The sequence below is a fragment of the Babylonia areolata genome, chromosome 30 (assembly GCF_041734735.1).
Source record: "Babylonia areolata isolate BAREFJ2019XMU chromosome 30, ASM4173473v1, whole genome shotgun sequence".
Taxonomy (NCBI): Eukaryota; Metazoa; Mollusca; class Gastropoda; order Neogastropoda; family Buccinidae; genus Babylonia; species Babylonia areolata.
The window spans coordinates 11,322,128-11,342,916 of NC_134905.1; the positions used below are offsets into that span (position 1 = coordinate 11,322,128).

The 20,789-nt window shown below is 40.5% G+C and overlaps 1 protein-coding gene across 1 annotated transcript in view; it reads right to left on the reverse strand.

The window, feature by feature from the left end:
• LOC143275669 (sperm flagellar protein 1-like) overlaps positions 1-15,494 on the reverse strand; it is a 29,435-nt gene extending 13,941 nt beyond the window's left edge. The window contains exon 1 of the mRNA XM_076579949.1: positions 15,278-15,494. Coding sequence (XP_076436064.1) covers positions 15,278-15,404 — 127 coding nt within the window. The 5' untranslated portion in view covers positions 15,405-15,494. The remainder of the gene's footprint in view (positions 1-15,277) is intronic.
• Between the last annotated feature and the right edge of the window lie 5,295 nt (positions 15,495-20,789).

Sequence of the window (20,789 nt, forward strand, 5' to 3'; positions counted from 1 at the left end):
GATGGGTGTATATGTACATGTATGTATGTCTGTGCATTCATATGCATAAGATACATGTATACATATGTGATGTTGTGGTTGTGTGCGAGTGCAAGCATGTGTGTGTGTGTGTGTGTGTGTGTGTGTTCGCGCGTGTGTGTGTGTGTGTGTGTGTGTGTGTGTGTGTGTGTCTGTGTTATTGTAATGTATTGTATTATATTTCACCCACTATAGATTTCTCTATGTGAAATCTGAGCTGTTCTTTCTGGGAAAGTGTGTCATCATAACCTGGTGTCATGCTTTTCTATCATCAGATATGTACACAATAAACATTTCATACTGTGTGGATCTACTACATACTGAATTCTTCATGTTATGTGTGTCTACCCTTACAATGTGAAATGAAATTTATTCTTTCTTCTTCTTTTTTTTTAATGTGATTTTACTGTACAAATATTGGGGGGAAAACTCTTTCCAAGTGTGCCAAAAAAAAATAAAGCAAAATGAGGGTGAGATGAAAGGAAGGTGAGCACATAAATAATAATAGCAATAACGATAACAAGATCAATTAAGAACAAAAACAACAACAATAATAAATGACTGCTGGAATTAAAAACCTTTGCAGCTTCTTTAAAACTGACTTGGATGCGGAAAACTGGAACAACTCATCATAAATGGAAAAATGTTGCGCTGTCCAGTTTTCCAGCACTTATATTGACTTACGGGCCAGAAATAACATTGTTGTTCTCTAAATTGAATGTATTTTGGACAGAGGTATTTAATGCATCCAAGCAGTTTTTCTATAAACTGAATTGTAAAAACTCTGTTGAACTTCTTGCAGAACCCGTGTTTTATAATAAAAGAATACAGATAGGGAAAACATTTATTAGGGGTAAAACATGGATCAACAAAGGAATATATTGTATTGCACATGTTTTGCTTGAAAATGGTAACTTTATTTCTTATGAGGAATTTAAATGTAACCTAATGTTGATATGAATTTTATTACATTTACTAGTTATAAATCAGCATTAAAAAGAAACATTCTTGAAACAAATATATCTATATATAGTGATAAATGGCTGAATACATCCATATCATTCAAGAAATTGATGTCTATATCTAAAGGTTAAAAACAGTATTAAGACATACTCATAAATGACGATATATATCCACAATGTTTTTCAAAATGGGATGAAACATTTAACTTGGTAAATGATTGGTAGGCATGTTTTCTGTACATTTGTAAGATCCTTGATGTAAAAATAAAATGGTTCTAATTAAGAATCATACACAGATGCCTCGGAACAAACATTATATTAAAAGAGATGGGGGTTCTTAACAGTGACCTGTGTAGTTTTTGTAACACAATGAAAGACAGCATCAGACATATGTTCTGGCAGTGCATGACCATCCAATGATTCTGGCAAGCTTTAGTGGATGCAATGAATGAAAGATGCCCAAATACTCAAAATCTGAGAATAACTGGACATAACAAAAATATTGCTATTGATCCTAATTTTTTAATTTTTTTAATTTTGTTATTTGCGAAACAATATGTGTACCAGTGCAAGTTAAGACAAAAGCGTACCTGATCTACAATGTTTTAGTAACAGATTGAAAAACAGATATACATTTGAAGAGTACATTGGTAGGACAAATTTTGTTTATAATGACTGTTGCCAGATGGTATACATATAAATCCCTGATTATGAATACAAACTTAATATAGTAATAAGTTTTCTATGCAGTTTGCAATTATGATATTGCTATAACTATACGATATATATTGCATCTCAGTGCACAGCTGCGCCTTATTGTATGACAAGCAACTGTGACCTACCACACTTTCAGAATTGTGTCCAATGTTTATATGTATATCAGTTTTCATATGACCAGCTTCCTTCTTTTTTTTTTGGTGTGTGTGTGTGTGTGTGTGTGTTACTGTATAATTTGCGTGTGTTTGCTTAATTCTGTGTGTATATATATGTGTGTATCAATATGTGTGTATATTTAGTTTTTTTCTCTCTTTTTTTTCTTATGTATGTATACATGTATGAATGAAAATGTAACGTAAAATATGAATAAAAAGAAGTTAAAAAAACAACATAAAAACAAAAATTCAGTCAGTTCAGTTACTCAAGGAGGCATCACTGTGTTTGGACAAATCCATACATGCAACGCTACATCTGCTAAGCAGATGCCTGACCAGCAGCATTACCCAATGTAATCATCATCATCATCATCATACTCAAATAGATAATGAAGGAGATTTAAGCACCACAACCTCTGTGAGCTTGAAGGAGCACTAAGAGCTTTAGAACAGTAAACACAAACACAATACATACATAAAAACAACATGCAATCGACTATCTACTCACATTCATGCAATAGGTGACTTAGCTTCTCTCTTTCTAACCATCTCCACTCACTCTCTTGAGTCGCGCGCGCGCACGCACACGCACACGCACACACACACCTCATCATGTTGTTAATCATTCACGTCTGTCTGGTTGCTATCCGTCTAATTTTGAACATGCTATTGTATGTCCACTTATGAAGCAGCCTTCCTCAGACCAGAACAATATAAATAATTACAGACCTGTCTAAAATTTGTCCTTCCTTTCCAAACTTCTTTAACACCTAAAGCAGAATGATCTTTTTGACCACCATCAGTCTGATTACTGACAAGGTCATAGTATGAAACAGCATTTTGACCAAGACAAAATTTTGATTCTTGCTCTTTTAGATCTCACTGCAGCATTGATACAATTGATCATTCACTTCTCCTTGAAAGATTCAAGCAGTCTTTTGGTATCCATGATCATACTCTTTCCTGGTTTCAGTCCTACTTATTGAATCAAACCCAGACTGTCCGTGTAAATGGAAAATATTCTAGTGAAATTCTGCTATTATATGGTGTCCTAATGGTATTGGCCAAATCTGTTTTATGTGCTACCCAACTGTCTGTAAAAAAACAACCAACCTGTCACTGTCTCTCACATAAGAGCTTCACTGACAACACTCATCTTTATCAGTTGGCTCCTGAAACTGATGAACTGATGATGTACATGCAAGAGTGTATAACACCAACAGACTTTAAGTCATTGATGAGCTTCAAAAAACTACAGGTAAATTACTGCTTGCGTTCCCCAAGAAAATTTTGAACCATCCATCTCTTCCTCATTCTCTTATGGTAAACAACACTTTCCCTCCTGTCTCCCAGTCAGTGCAGAGCCTTGGTGTCAGTCTTAACCACAACCTGTCCTTTCAGCAACACATTTCTAACATTTGCAGATCAACTTAAGGTAAGTTGTGATGAATTACTTCCATTCGCAATTACCCATCTATTGAAGCAGCCAAAACATTAGACTGTGCTTTTGCTTTGTCAAGGATTGTTCTTGTCAGCATTCTATTGTCACTTCACTAACTGCAAAGAGTTAAGAACAATGCTGCTTGGCTTATTTTCAGGTCCTCTAAATTTGAACATGTTACTCCTCTCTTTCACTCTCTTCACTGTTTACCTGTTTAAAAAATAATTGAATACAAGCCTTTTGCTCTGATGTTGTCTGCCCTCTCAAGCTCTGGCCCTATTCACCTCTCTGACCTCCTTGAAGTGCACATTCCAAATCATCACCTTTGTTCTGCTTCTGATACCATTAAAAATCTCTGTTGTAAAGAAGAATCAGCAGGGTCAGAGATCTTACTCTTTTCAGGCCCCAGCATTGTGGAACAAACTGCTAGAAAAACTGCAACATTCTGTTTCGCTAAATTCTTTTAAATCACTCTGGACAAAGCGTCCTGATTGGGACCCTACAGTTAACAGCCGTTTCAGACAAAGGGCCCCAATCAGGGCATAGATAGTTTTGAATTTTTGGAATGGCACCTGTTTCCATAATGACTTTTTGAGCTACGAATATCTTAACTGACCTTTCCACTCTCCACTCAACCAATAAATGCAGTACGTGTGTTGCTGTGCTCGTGAGCAGGAGACTTATTTTCGAGGCGACTGGTTCATGTGAACAGTGCGTGTCGACAATGGTGTCTGACCCAGTTTCATCTCAGTTACAAGGCAAACAACAGAATTAGACAAAGAGGCCGTATTGTGAACATATAACGTTCTGAATGTAATCTGTTTCAAACTCTTTGTGCTCTCCTGATTCATTTACAAGTCATCAGTGTGTGCAAATTTCAAACAAAAATATGGATACTTTCATCATCTCACTGAATGATAGCATAAGAAGGGAGGAAGTTTTATATTTTGTCCCCAACTAACTTGTTAGATTACTGATCAGTTTTGAAGTTTTCTGTCATAAATTCTAACTTTTTTTTTTTTTTTTCAATTCTATTTCTTACCCATACAAATGGGTCATCTATGGGAAAATTCAGGGCAGCTAACTGGCAGTACTAAGTGAGTTGAGCCTGCTTTGAAAGCACATCTTGTCCAACAAAAGCAATTTCCCAGTGCTGGTGTAGGTATGATCTGGTTCCAAATAATGTTTTATTGTGTGAAAGCTGTTTGCCATTTGTGTGTGGCAGGGCCAGGGCTTGTAAGTGTCTGCATTTGTGCATATCTGCATGTTGCAGGGATGTCTTCTGGAGGGCATCGTGGGTGGGTGGTTGTTCGATGGATTTATTGTGCATTTGTGTATTCTGGCATGTGTTTCTCTGTGTGTATGGAGGGAATGAGGATACTGAAGGGAGAGAGGGGAGGTGGGAGGGAACTAAATGTAAAGTGCTTTGAGTAACATTTCTGGAAAAATGTGCTATATAAATGTCCAAGATGATTATCATTATTATTATCATTAGTATTATTATTATTACATACACACACATACAAATCGTACTGTCCCACTAAGCCTACTGTATGCATTCTGAACCTTTAAATTAGTGGGTCACATTCAAAATGGGTCAGGAAAAACAGACCCTTATTCATGCCCCCAGCACTCATGTGTGTGCGTGTGTGTGTGTGTGTGTGTGTGTGTGTGTGTGTAAACTATGTGCTGATGTTTACTGAATACAGAAAATACATAGTCATTCACAAACTTTATTCTCCAAAGCTGAAAAACTTATTTATCCTGACTGTTCCGGGTATTACTATGATTATGGTCCAGTCTATACAAAGGAAAAAGTAAAAGCAAAACCAAAGCAGCACAGCTGAAAGACATCCCATCTAAGGTGTAACTGTCACTTGCATTTGTCTGATATCTTTAAAAATAAAAAAAATTAGGAAAGCACTTTCCTCTGCTTTGTGGAAATCCAAATCTTCACAACTGCAAAATTGAAATATCTCTTAAATTTCCTGCAGTACCATGCCAGCATAATGCGCAGACCTGTTTAATTCCGTTTTTATAAACGCAAAGGAAGAATATTAAATGCACTTTAATGATAATGTTATTGTCAATACACATAAGTAGTAGTAGTAGTGAAGGGACTAGCATTTGACTGCCTAGGCCTCACGGCCTTTTTTATGTCCCCTTCAATATCGGTCTCCTTTTATTTGTGGGATACACATATGTTTTCTTTTACATGTTCTGTAAATCACTCATCAAAGTTAGTAAATTTTTCTTTTAAATTGATGTTCATGTCAAGGAGATTTTTTAACACATCAGTATTTTGTGCAAGTTTAGTTTCGATTGGTAGTGCATTCCATATTTGTGCAATTATATTACTTAATGAATTTTTCCTTAGTTGTATTACAGTGCTCTTTACAAATTTTCATCACTGAATTTCTTGTACTCTCATAATCTGACATTCTAAAAATATTATTTACATTGACTTCATTATAGCAATTTAACATTTTTTATGTTTCTGTTAAATCCCCTCTTAGCCTTCTTCCCTTTAATGAATGCAGATTTAAGTATATTACTACATAAGTCTCTGTTGATAGCTCATAGATTTGCATTCTTTTAATATTTTAGTTGCTCTTCTTTGTACCCTTTCTATAGCTACAGATTGTCTCTTGAGGTATGGGTGCCAAACAATATTACCATATTCTACTTGTGATCTAACTAATGCTTTATACAGTTTAAGAAATATATCTTTATCTAAATAGGTAAATGTTCTCTTAATTATTCCTATCATCTGGTTGGGTTTATTTATTATATTCTGTATATGTATGTCAAAAAGGAAATTTTCTATCTAAAATTATGTTTAAATAACATACTTACCGTGACCCAACTAGTGCAGACTCCGGCAGGGGTCTGACATTCCTGTCCTATGCAACTACTATCCGCCTATGCGAAGAAAACGAAAGTAACTACGGACGATAACCTCCCGGAAGTAGGTAACCTCCCCTTTGTCCCGCTGGCTAGCGCCCTCTTTTGACGGCAATATGCCATCACCAGCGCAGCGAGCAGGGAGAACAGGAAGTGGGGAGGATGGGAGGGTCTTAAATTTGGGTCACGGTAAGTATGTTATTTAAACGTAATTTTAGATAGTAAATTTCCTTTTAATTACACATACTTAACCGTGACCCAACCAGTGCAGAATAGCGTGATAAGGTGGAGGGCTCGCCTGTTCTACTGTCTGTGTGCTGCGATGGCCTGTTGTGCTAATGGCAGACATTTGGCAACCACAGAAGCGATGCCTCTTGAGCCATCATCCCGCAGGCGTGCAACGTCTCTCAGTAGAATTCGATGAAAGTAGAGTGTACTGTGTCACCTAAGGATACTGGTGCGGGCAAAGAAGACTGAGGTCCACAGCCGTATTGTGGGAGAGGTCTGTGGACCACAGCTGTGCTGACAAATGTAGCGCAAAGAAAATCGGGTCAGTGTGTTGAATCCACACTTTACTGAGAGCCCTTTGAATAAAAGGAAGGGAAGTTAACACGTACCCTTATAGGGGTGTCTCATTTGAGCGCGGTTGAGCGTCAATGCAAGGAGGTGCACGTGGTTTGATCTGATGAATGCACATCGGTTGTGGGCCGATAGTGGAAGTGATATATGTGTTTGAAGGAAACTGTGGCACGAGACAGAGGTAGGCCACCATGTTGGGCTTGCTTTAGGCGTGACAGCCAGATCTGTAGAGCTCCTCCATGTGAGCTGACAGGCGATGGGCGCTTCCCCCGCCACTTTTTTGTTGTTGCCAAAAAATGACAGCACTGGTATGTTGCCTATGCATAGAATGGCAGGCATTTGGCAACAAAAGACTTGAGGTCCCTGGTGTCTCTGGGACAGGGCTGTGTAACTGCCCAGGTAGGTACCATCACGAAGGGGCATACGGAAGGCTTGGTGGCTTCTCTACCTGAGTGTGGCATGTTGGAGCAACCTGCTGAAAGTTGTCGGCAGTCAATGGCTGGGATGGATCAGGCAGTGGAAGTGCACTTCATGTGCCCACAGGTCACTGAGTCTCATTCTGTGGTGGAATTCCTAATGGAAGAGGGTTTCCATGGGGAAAATTTTTTGCTGAAGGTTCTTTAGTGAGAAAGGGGACCGGATCCATGACAGGCCTCTGGCTGTGTGTGGTGCACACTAATTCTGGGATGGAGCGGGGCGGGGGCAGGGAGGTAAGTGGCTCAAGATGTGTTGTACTGGTCATTTACCTCAAATCACTGATCTGACATGCGTTTTCAGTATGGCCAACAGCAAAGTGAGAGCTGTATTATCAGTGGTTTCTGAACTGCAAAGAGAAATAAATTTGCAGCTTAGTCTTTCATGAAGGACTATGTCTCTCAGACTGGAAGTCAAATTGCACTGGGACTTAGTGCTGTAGCCTTGGGCCGAAGTAGCCTTTGGGATCTGTCCCAATGATGATTCCTAAGGCCCTCTTGATCAAGGGAGTGGGGATGCAACTTGGGCAAAACACTCTCTACTATAAATTGTATAATCGAATTCCAGCCCGAATAGTCGGAACAGCAGTTGCCTCCTCTGCTGTTCTGATGGTGACTGTCGTACACGACTGATTATCATATATTGTTCCTAGGAGGACACCAATCAGCATGGGTAAATCAGGAAACAGCTGCTGTGTGCTTGAGGGATGAAGGTGTCCACCATGCAGGTTATGTTGAAATGTAAGGAAGCCGGAAGGAGTTGACGGGGTCTTGTGGTGCAACCGTGTGTCTGAAAGACATGGTGCTTGCTTCCAAAGTGACAACAAAGTCATCCTCTGACAGGCCCTTGACTGAAGGCTGGGGCTCCATGATGGGATAGCCTGCTTAGGCTAGAAACCCTTGGAAGTGTCTCACTGGAAAGACAGTGCTTGAGAAGGAATGGCCATCTGTAACCACAGCAGTGGTTGTGTGTTGAGGCTGAAAGGATCGGGCAGGGAAGACCAAGTGCAGAAAATACTTTCAAACGCCAATTGTTTGAGACAGGGATGCTGGATCTCTGTTCAAGCAAGGTGATGGGGCGAACTGATGTGCTTGAATGCGGCATCTGCCGTGCTGGTATGAGTGGGCAGTAAGGTACACCCCTGTGGCTAATGGACAGTTCGTTGTGCTCTGTGAGACGCATCCGTCCTTGTCAATATGCCTTTCTCCCAAATGTAGAGGAAAACAATTATGACCCAGGCCTTCTGCTACAAGAGAGGAGTGGAAGAGATGGGCTTAGGGTGACTGTCTTCTGCCCAGTGGGCAGTTTTTGGGTCCGCTAAAATTTGGGAATCAAAGATTGACACCCCTTCATGGGAAGGCTGGCTAGGATGTAGGGCCTGTGTGGAGCTGTTGTCACAATCACAGTGGTGCAAACCAAAGGTTGTTGTAGGCAAGGGGGGGAAAAAGGGATGCCTTACAAACTGGGGAGGAATGAAGGGCATGTGTGTCTGGAGTGGCACCTCTAAGTTGGACTGCCTCATCCCTCCTTGTGCCAAGTTGGGGCATCTCCAGCCCTATGGGTGATTGTTGTAGGCAAGTGAGTTGGGTTGCCTTGTCCCTCCTTGTGCCAAGAGAGGGCATTCTTAGCCCTGTGGGTGGGAAGGGGGTGTGTGGGTCCCTAAGGACCAGCCACTACTAAAATGTGAAGGAGCATACATTCAGGCGTGAATGAGGCAGTTTTGTCTGTGAGTGCAGTCGTCCTCCGAAAGCAAGGTCAGGATGAATTTATGAAAATGAATACATACATGTGCAAAGGGCTTATAAACTTCCATCAACTCAAGTAATGATGTCAGAAATATGCCAATGACAAGGGATCGAAACACAAGAATTAAGCGGCTGTATAAGCATACGTGTAGCATGCACAGATATAGCCAAGTAAATGGGTAAGTGTGCATAATCAGTAATGGAAAGGAATCTGTGTATGCACCTAAATATGAGATGTACATACACATATGAATAAAGTGCAAGTACGTAGGCGCAGAGAGTTCAGGGCATTGTGGACAGAAGGCCGCAAATGCAAGTGTGCCTATATTGCTATGTAGGGAATTTCAATGAATAGATGTCAATGAACAGAGACAGAAATATAAATTTTTATAATTGTACATGTTAATAAGAATGTTGTCTGAACCTATCCCATAAGAGCACACGCATGTGTATTCTGAGGGATAAGTATACATCTATAAGTGAATAAATGTAGCAAGATATCTCATAGATATATATGTATATGTGTGTGTATATATATATATATATATTTTGTGTGTGTGTGTGTGTGTGTGTGTGTATATACATATATATATATATATAGCTATATATATATATATGTATATATATATATATATTTCATGATTGTTGATTGTGATAAAAATCAAAAGGACAGAAGGGGAAATATTGTGATTTATTTCCTGTTATTGTGTATCACAAGAAGAGAATGGTAATAGGACTGGTTGCCTGCAGAGGGCTGTGTGCCTGTGTGGGGGATGAAGAACCCAAAAGTTCAGTCGCCAATAGCCTGAGAAACAGCAAGAAAGGTGCAGTTGCTGTGCAAAGTTGTGTAAAGTCCATGAATGGGCATGAGGACCCAATGAGAATTCGAAGAAACATCGTTGGTGGACAGCACGGGGGGCAGGAGTGACGTGCTGTGTCGGTTACAATGACAAATGACAAATGACAAATGTTTTATTGAGGGTAAAATGGATAAGCTGGAAGCTTCTTTACACCATGCCCTCACACACGCATACACACACATTGTAATAAATGAAATAAGTATGAATAATAAATGACATAGAACAAACCAAAAACCAAATAGATAATAATAGTTACATAAATGGATGTATCAAAGACTACAATTACGGAAACATGAAAATCATACAAAACATTACCACATGAAAATCTTCAAACACACACGTGTGTGCACACACAGGCATCATACACATAATCTCGAACACACAAGTACACAGAGATACACACGCATACTTACACTCGCCGATTTTCCTTGCTTACACACTGTTGGAGAGGCGAGTTGCCTCCCTTGGCGCCGATATTCGGCGAAAAGGATGGTGTCTTTAAAGCACATGTCCCCTGGTGTGACATTTCCTCATTGTAGAGGGAGGAGCGTCATGCTGCGTGTGAGAGTCCGTGGTTCTATGCCACCTTAACCGATAATAATAATGTCCCTTAGTGCCGTGGGCATCCCGACCCGAATCGGTCGCCATCAGACGCGAGACGGTGGGGACATGTGGCATGATGACGCCGTAACCAGACAAGATCGGCCTGAGCACTGCCGAGTGGCAGGATCGAGTTATCAAGAGGCACTCCGACATGGAACTGCCGATATTAGTCTGGGTAACAGTGGAGATATGCAGTGGGGCAGAAAAAACTGGCACTGCCGAAGTTCAATGGGCTGTGCACGCATCTGCTCTGTGCGCAAGGGGTGGAGCAGGCGCTAGGTGTGGCACCAGTGCATAATTGCCGCAGCAAGTTCCCAATGGGTTGCTGGTTGTTTGGTTGAGCAGCTTGCTGAGACGCCATTAGTGGATGGGAAACAGCAGCAACTGGCGGTGTGGCAAATGGGGTCATCACCGCAAAGCTTGAAGGGACCGTGCATGCACCTGCACTGTTGGCGAGGAGCCGTGCCGGTAAAGGGAAGTAACTGCGGCGGTCACCGGCAAGGGTGCCGAAGCAGGAGTTGTCTCCCTTGGGTCGGAAAGTCAGACAAGGGGAGGGTGCACACGCATGGGCAAGCGTGTCCCCTAGTGGTCCACCTTCCTCCCTACCCCTGGGGAGGGCATCCCTAAGCGCCTCAGTCGCTATAGGATCCGAGACGGAAGAGGCATGCCGCGTGGGGGGCGCGTGAGCCAATGTCACGGCCGCCGCCACGGACGCATCGCACATAGGGCCCAGTCTAGCGTGCGGATCCAAAGCCAGTGCATGGTGTTGTTTTCCAAAGGGGTTATGGCACATTCCAAGTATGTGTAATTAAAGGGGTTATGGCACATTCCATTGTTGACATGGGAAAAGTGATAGAGGAGATCGACTCAGGTGTCCTACCGACTGGCAGGGCCGAGAAACACGGATCGCGTCGACTTCGTTCGCAAATTGAAAAGGAAAGCATCAATGGCATCACTGACCTGAGTATGGGGTAACGTACCCCTAGAAGTCGCCGGAGAGGGTGCAGGAGGTGGTGGAGGTCTGGAGTCGACCGGAGGAAGCGAAGGAAGTGGGGGAGGCGTCGGGTTGGCGTTGTTGATAGGGCAAGAAATAGAGGGCCCAGAGTGCCCGCGAATTGATTTCGATCGCGCCTTAATTTTAGCCCGATATCCCAATCGAACCATATAATTATGTGACCTGGTTCGAGACAAAATTTGACAAAAAACAAGAACGCCAGAGAATCAACAGACAGACAGAAAATACGAAAAAACTTAGCCGTATGGAGAGCACAGGACAGGAGTCATAATGGCTGCCGGAAAAAGAGGGCGCTAGCCAGCGGGACAAAGGGGAGGTTACCTACTTCCGGGAGGTTATCGGCCGTAGTTTCATTTTCTCCGCGTAGGCGGATAGTAGTTTGCACAGGCATGAATGTCAGACCCCTGCCAGAGTCTGCACTAGTTGGGTCACGGTTAAGTATGTGTAATTAAACAACCTTTTCATTTGTTGACATTTTTTCTCCAATTACAGCAGAAGAACTGGCATGAGAACATCAAACAATGGACCGGACTCCACACACGTGAGCTGCTGCCGGTGGCTGCCGACAGAGATAGATGGAGAAGGGAGGTTGCGTCTGTGGTCCTCAGGCTTCCCCCAATGACTACTTTGTAGTTATGGGCCTGAGGTGAGGTGAGGTGAGGTTTCTCCAATTCTAACTACCTGTGTTCTTTCTGACAAGAAGTTTTCTGTCCAGTTCAGTATGCTTCCAGTAATACCATATGAAGCTAATTTTAATAAAAGTCTTTGATGTGAGTCAAATGCTTTTCTAAAGTCCAAATAAATTATGTCTACAGGTTTACCCAAATCTATCATTTCTGTAAGATCTTCAGTTACTTCTAAGAGCTGTGTTGTACATGATCTTCTCTGTCTAAAAGCATGTTGACATTCTGCATACAGATTGTTTGTTGTCATGTGTGATACTATAGCATCCCTGAAAAAGGATTCCAAAATATTACACACAATAAAAGTCAAGCTCACTCGTCTGTAGTTTCCTGGTTCATGTTTTGACCCATTTTTATATATAGTTGTTACCTCAGCCATTTTCCAATCTTTTGGTAAGCAAGCAGATTCAAGTGATTTATTATAAATCATACTCAAAGGAAGAGCTAACTCTCTGCTCAATTCCTTTAATATTCTTGAGGGTATTTTGTCTGGTCCTTATACTTTGTAGGGGTCTTAGGCATGCAACTTCTTTTCTACTGCCAATGGGGTGACTCTTAAGTCACAAATATTAACGTTTCCCAACCTGTAGCTTTCTCCAATGTCGGGTAAATTTGTCAAGGTCTCTTTAGTATACACACTTGCAAAGAATTTATTAAGTGCTTCTGCTTTTTCTAGGTCATTTTCTGCTAAGCTTCCATCTTCTTTTTTCAGTACCCCTATTCGTGTACTAAGTTTCATTTTTTCTTGCACTATTTCCAAAATATTTTGGGACTTTGCTTACATTTTTTGGCTAAATTTCTTTCATAATCTTTTTTTTAATTTTTAGCTTCTTTTTAAAAAAATGATTTTGCAGCATTTATTCCTTTCTTTGATGTAGCATAGATAGGAGTGACCTGACTTAGTTCTTAAGAGACGCTTATACAATTTATATTTCTTTCTGATGATTCTCATTATTTTATTGTTCATCCATGAGGGTTTGATTTTTTCTCCTGTCTATTTCACACTTTTGGTATATATATATATATTCATAGTTTTGTGAAGTATAGTCTTCAAGTCATTCCAGCACTGGTTCACGTCTTTTCCATTCCAATCCATTGATGCCCAGTCCACTTTATTTATCATCTCTCTCATTCCATTATAGTTTCCCTTTTTTAAGTCAAAGTTATACTTTTTTCTGCTTTTTCCTTCACCAATGAAATGTGGAACTGAAAAACCAACATATCATGGTCACTATTTCCCAGGGGATCTAGGTGGTTGATATCTGATACTAAATTGTTTTCATTTACTATTACCAGCTCCACAATACTGGGTTTTTGACCTGGTTTAGTTCTTGTTGGTTTTGACACCTTTTGTATCAGGAATGCATCACGTAAGCATTCAATAAATCTATTGTCTGAAGGGCCTGTCCAAGTACCATCCCACTGTATAGCTGGATAATAAAAATCTCCCATAATAGATATTTTATTGAATTTTGTTATTTCTTTGGACTTTAAGAGTTCAGATAATCTTTCTGTGTTTTGTTCTGATGAATGTGGACTTCTGTATATATACACCCCATCAAAACTCTCTCATCATTCGCACTTTCAAATTTGCACCATACACTTTCTTCAAAAGTAAAATTTGTTAATGTAGGACATTCTTGCACTTTTAAAGATTTGTGTACATACAGGGCCACACCTCTCTTTTCACTGTTATTAGTAAATATATAATAATTTGGGATATTACAGTGCATTTTAATATTGAATCTATTGTTCTGTTTTTTTTGGAATTATTTCTGTGAGTCCAATAACATGCGGTTTTATTTCACCTACTCTTATCCTGAGTTCCTCTATCTTATTGGAGAGGCTATCTACATTACTATATAAGAGAACACAATCACAGGAAAACTGAAAGTCTTTAAAATTATTTACAGTCTGTTTTACATTGTCAGGTTGCAGTCACTCCTCATCTGTCTTGGTCTGTTTTTCCTTCACTTTGTCCGACAATGTCTGGTCCTCAACCTTTGTCTTTTTGACTATTTGGCTGTTTCTGATAATTAAATCCTTTTCCCCTTTGGCCATTCTTTCTTTTTTTTCTGTCAGTAGATCCTTGAATTTCTGTCTTTCTATTGGTGTCATATCATTGTTTATCTACGCCCTTTTCTTAGGGTAACTGATTCCGATTTGTCATTGTTGCTTTTTTCATGATTTCTTTTTTTCTACTGTCTATTGTCACAGTCACTTTCAACATTCTATTCTAGGTCTGTTCCCCCCTTGTTTTTCCAACCTGATTGGGTTTGTCACTTCTCTTTTATCCACTGTCACTTGGCATTTTCCCATTATTTTCATTTCATCCATGTCATCTTCTTTCCTTCCTTCTGCACTTGTCTTGTCACTTTCTTTCAGATTGACAATCACAATGTTGTTTTTTCTCTTCTCTTTTTCGTCTCTTTCTGCGAGGGCTTCTGTCAGTTTTCTATCCATAATTTCTTCTATTTTCTTCTCCTGTCTCACCCCCCCTCCCCCCTCCTAATTTCTTTCTCTATTGCTTCCAGTCTTTGGGAAAACAAAGTCATCATTCTATCTATTTTAGTTTCCAGTCTGGTTTGTCCTTCTACTCTGTCCTCTGTACATGGCTCACAGACCCATTGGAGACTTTTATTCTCCAATTGTTTGAATAGGTCACGTTTTACTTTGGCGCAAGTCTGATGGACCCACTGTTTACAATTATAACACTCCACAGACGGAGTTGCCTTATCACTGTCCTCGCATGGATCGTGGCAAATCAAGCATCGCCATGGAGTCAATTGTAAGAGAGATGCTTTCGCTCTTTGTTTTCCTTTAGTACCTCAGCCACTCGTGCTTGATGAGCCCCCCTTGCCTCCACGCTGACTCTATGGTTTCATGATCACACACACATATATATATATATAAAACACAGGAATCTGTTACCTTCACAAGTTGTTATGAAGTTAGGAAGGAGTGCAAACTCACAACAGAAGTTGTGTTATGGAAACACGATCATATATCTACCCCGAAAATGCTCAAGCGACAAACTAATAACTGTCACGCATGTAATGTCACGGTAGCATTTCTGTTTCAGATGAGAACGAAGCCAGTCTATGATTATTAATATTATTACCTGAGAAATCTCGAGTCATGTTTTTTTTAGGTCTCGACAGAGGTATATCGTCAATCCAGTTGTAGAGATCCTCCAGCTCATCTTCATTCATTTGCCCATGATCTTTCAGACTGTTTATGGTCATCATTTTTCTTGTTCTTCGTTGTCGAAATACTGATACAAGATTGAAACTGCAGTTGAAGTGGCGGCAATCTCTCGATTTAGCACCACACCTTTGGCTCAGTTCTCAAATGGTCGGTTTCCGCTTCAGGGTCATTGAACCAGAATGGAGTCCGCTTATACCTATTTAGGACAGACTCATTCCAATTTCGTGCGCAGATTGGACTATTCAGCCATCTGCGCATTCACAGATAGATTCATGAGCATCCCCCCTCTCCCCCCTCCCTTCCCCCATCCCCCAGCTGGATGACAACGATGGTCATCATCGATCTCGATGGACACACACCACCATTCCAATATAGTTTTGTTAACTCTGTCATACCGACATGGATGTCGTACTATGTATATATCAGACATTGACAACTGGTTCACTGTTCAATGCATCTTTTCCTTCTTTGTTGTTTTCTTACAAATACTATTTCCGTAAAATACTACGTAATTATATTTAACAGAAACAGTGGATTGTGTGATGGGTGAGTGAAATTGTACGCCACAGGAATGACTCCATGGATATGAACGTGGCCACGGTGTGTACGTGACGGAAAGAAGACATGATCATATTTTCACGAATGAATGGGGTGTGTGTTACAATATATATACGTGAAAAATAAGTAAGTACATGAACATGGGTGTGTGCCTGGGTCGAGCCGTTCCTTTCGTGCCCCCCAAAAAACCGTGCAAGGTGCCCGATTCCGTCAGTGCAGTATGGCCTACATAATCACGATACATGGACTCCAGTCACGCGTTCACGTGCAAATGCCACTCGATATGTTTGATATGGCCCCACACCGGCTATTACTGGGCCGTCGCATACACACACTGTCAGTGCCACGTTGCGTAAACCCCGTGGAGCCGATGAGCCGGCATGGGCTCCGTCACGGCACGTCCACTGACTCCGCAGTGGCCGCGAAAGTCACTGACGCCCTCCCACGAAAAGAAGAAAGGGAATGCCTGCACGGCTAAGCAGACGGACTTTCCGAAGTCGTCTGTCTCCACTTCGATTGATCTTTCCTTTTTTTAGGCAAGTAAATAATGTTGAAAATATGCTCGTTCAACTGATTCAGAAAAAAAGAAAAGACAAAAAGAATTTCGTCTGCGTCAGTTCAAATCCGGCCAAGAAATGTGGTGCCCGGCAAACTTAAGCAATCCACTGTGACGAACAGAGACACAAAGTTTCCTACATCGGACGTAACAGTGAAAACAACGAATGAATGACTTTATCCACAGGAAAGGCCCGTATTTCGACTGACTGAGTAATTTAATCGTTCGTCAGGTCAGTCACGACGTGTTTTCAAGTTTCAGTCCGTCACCGGTGTCATCACATACTTACATTCTTTCCGTCAAAACACTCACATGTTGGTTAAGTGTTGTATGTATTTCATCACATGCTTCATTGATTTATTCACTGTATATATATTTCAACTTGAACGCGGGGGAAAAAAAACAACATGCGTACCAATGCCAGTTTCCTTTCTACCGTTTCACTCGTCTCATCACTTACACACGTTCTTTACGTCACAGGTTTCATAAGTGTTATACGTATTTAATCACTGACGTGCTAAAGTTTATTTACTGCATATTTCAACGGAAAAAAAACAGACGTACCAATGTCTCCTTTCTACTGTTTCACCACTGAGTCTCATCATATGCGTTCTTTCCGCCAAAACACTCACAGGTTTCATTGAAGTGTTTTATTTCATCATATGTTTAAAGTTATTTACAGTATATTTACACGGAAATAACAGGCATCGTGGCTGACTCAGCATAATCTAACTAACCATCATAGATATTTCTCAGAAAACAAGGCACACGTTGGCCAAAATTTCATGCGCCAGCGGTGCTCTGTGCCGCTAATGCCCATCGCACACGCGGCGTCAAAGCAGCAAGTTCCACGCGACAAGCAGCAAAAACGTGCAGCGCCCCGTGTGCGAGGTATTCAGGCAGCAAGAGTCGCGCTGCCAAGCAGCAAGATCGCTGTTGCCGCGCGTCAAAATCCTCGATAGGACTCAGTGTCCTATTTCCCTGCGAAAAGAGTCTCTGTGGGCTTTTCCAAATACAATAGACTAAGCAACACACTAGACGCCACGTTCTTGGCATCAGAGATCTTTTCCCATCCCTCTTGCGGCCAATCAGTGGCAGCCTCTGTGCGTGTGTGTATGTGTGTGTTTGTGTGTATGTGTGGGTCTGTGTTTTTGAGTGCGTTTGTGCATGTGTGAGAGTGTAAGTGTACACAAGTGTCAGGAGAGTTCTGTGCGTGCGTGTGTGTGTGTGTGTGTGTGTGTGTGTGTGTGTGTGAGGGGGAGGTGAGGGTGCAGGGAGGAGGTGGGGTAGAGGGATGAGGTATGTGAGTGTATGCATGCCTACACTGTGGGAGCAACAGGATATTGGAACGTATATATTATATATATATATCTTTGTATATATGTGTGTGGGGTTGGGGGTGAGAGATATGGGCGTGTGTGTGTGTGCTTGTACAAGTAAGCGTTCATCTGTGTGTGTGTGTGTGTGTGTTTGTGTTTGTGTGTGTGTGTGTGTGTGTGTGTGTGCCGTGGAAGTTGCGATACATAGACTAGAAATGAGTGTGTGGAGGAGGGGGGCAGAGGAGGTGCAGGGTAATGTGTGTGTGTGTGTGTGTGTGTGTGTGTGTGTGTGTTGGAGCTCATGTACGTTTATATGTATTTGACTGTGCTTTCATATCTGTGAAACTGCGTGTTTGGTGCATATCTGTTATGCATGTGTGGGTGTATGTGTGAATGTGTGTCTTCATGTTTTACATTTATTTGCTTATTTATCATCATTGTTGTCTTATTTATTTAATTATTTATTTATTATTATTATTATTATTTTATTATTATTTTCATTACTACTATCTTTTTTATATCATAATTATTATTTATTTATTTATTTATGTAAGCTTATCTATCTATATTTTTTTTTCTCAAGGCCTGACTAAGCGCGTTGGGTTACGCTGCTGGTCAGGCATCTGCCTGGCAGATGTGGTGTAGCGTATATGGATTTGTCCGAACGCAGTGACGCCTCCTTGAGCTACTGAAACTGAAACTGAAACCCTGCGACAGAAGAGCGTGGAATCACGAGATCCGCTCGTTTCACGTGACATAAAATGGCTGACATCGTTTGGACTCGATTCATTCGTTTGACGTTGCTCAATTAATCATGAAAACAAAGTGTTTTGGCAGTAAACGATTAGACTGTTTGGATGAAAAGATTGTCATTACATCTGAACGCATGTCTGTTTAAGAGTGCTTTCTGTGAGTGCCCCCAAAATGTTGACTTTCTACTTTGAACAGCAACTCACACGGTAACGTTTGTAATTCTTGCCTGAGAATATTCTGAGAACGAAAGTATCTTTGAAATTGTAAGGATAAGTGGATTTCCAAATATCTTTTAGAGCTTTACACACTTCTTCTTTATTTCCACACACACACACATCATGTGCAAGTAAACACACACACATACACATACACACACACACCACCACCACCACCACCACACCACCACCACCACACACAAAAATACGACTGAACATTCACACAAACCCTACTGAACACACACACACGCACACATACCACACCACACCACACCACACACAAACACTACTAAACACACACATACACACACCACATCACATACTCACAAAAACAGTACTGAACACACACACACTGTACCACACCACACACAAAAACATGACTGAACTCTCAAACAAACAGTACTGAACACACACACACACACACACACACAATACTGAGCACTCACACAAATACTGCTGAACACACACACACACACACACACACACACACACACAGAGTCATTCCTTCTAAGTTCATTTACTCCTTCATCCACATGCTCACTGTGTAGACACTGAGAGCACAAAAATAACAATAGACATAATAACATGTAAAATCAAATATTTGAGTTCTGCAATTTTGACAGTTCACTGATCCTGAAGTAATGCGCTGGGATAGCCAACAAATCAACTTTTTTTTCTTTTTTTCTTTTTTACACTGGAATGCTATTTTACCAATATTGATTACAAATGTTGGTTGCAACTTAAATTGAATGTTTGTAAACAGTCAGAATACAAACATCATGCTGACAGCAGCTAAGTGTGACTATTTCCCCATGAAATCGCAAATATTAGCATGAAATTATGATCAAATATTGGTGAACTACTGATTTTAGACAGCATGTTAACTTTCTTATCAATCCTAATTATGATTTATTTTGATATTATTCTAACATAGCTTCTTATATCTATATTAGTTAATGGGCATGGCTGACCAGATATTACAATATATCCCCTACAGCAATCAGTTGTTTGTAAGCAGGCATACAGCATATGTTAAAGCTGAGTAAAACAAAATCTGAGATATATACATGTGGTAAACTGACTGCAGGTTAGTGTGATTTTCAATTTATTTTCCTCCAAGTGAAACAAATACTGAATGCAGCATTATTTATTATGTGGAGCTATTTTCTCAATACTATTTACAAATGTTGGCAGCGACCTAAATAAAATGTTTGTAAGCAGACAGAATACAAATATTATGGGATTTATGCTGACTGTAGCTACGCGTGACTATTTTCTCATACAAATAACAAATATTAACAGTATGATTAGTGTTTGGTAAATAACTGATTTCAGATAGCATTTTAACTTCACTTCCTGTCATAGTTCTAATTTGATTGTCTTTTGATATAGCTTGTCATCCATCATAGGTCTGAGTGCAATCAAAGACTTACCTGCCTGATTTCATCTTCAGCCCCCAACCTTCACCTGAAGTAAACATTAGCCAGCAGATTGTTCTTACAGTGTTTGCCACCTTCACCTGAAATAAACATTAGCCAGCAGTTTGTTCTTACAGTGTTTGCCACCTTCACCTGAAATAAACATTTCCCAGCAGTTTGTTCTTACAGTGTTTGCCACCTTCACCTGAAATAAACATTTCCCAGCAGTTTGTTCTTACAGTGTTTGCCAAATGACTTGTCATTATGTGTATCAGTGGGTGTTTTTTTTTATAACACTGTTTGATAACTTACACACCGTTGATTAGTATCAAGGTGTTTTGAAGTTTTCAGTTTAGTTGTAACTTGTGTTACTTCATATTGGAGAACTGTTAGTTCAACACAAATATATGCTTACATAATTGATTTCTCCTTCATGGTCTGAATGCAGTTCTAATTTCTTTTCTTCCTTTTCAAATCATAGTTCGGAACTGAAAAATGTTGGAATCTGATTGCATCTGCAGTTATATCAGGCACAGTTTATTGGTATGAAGCTGTGCCACTGATGTGGAGAAGAAAAGAACTGTCACAATTGCATGTACAGGATTCT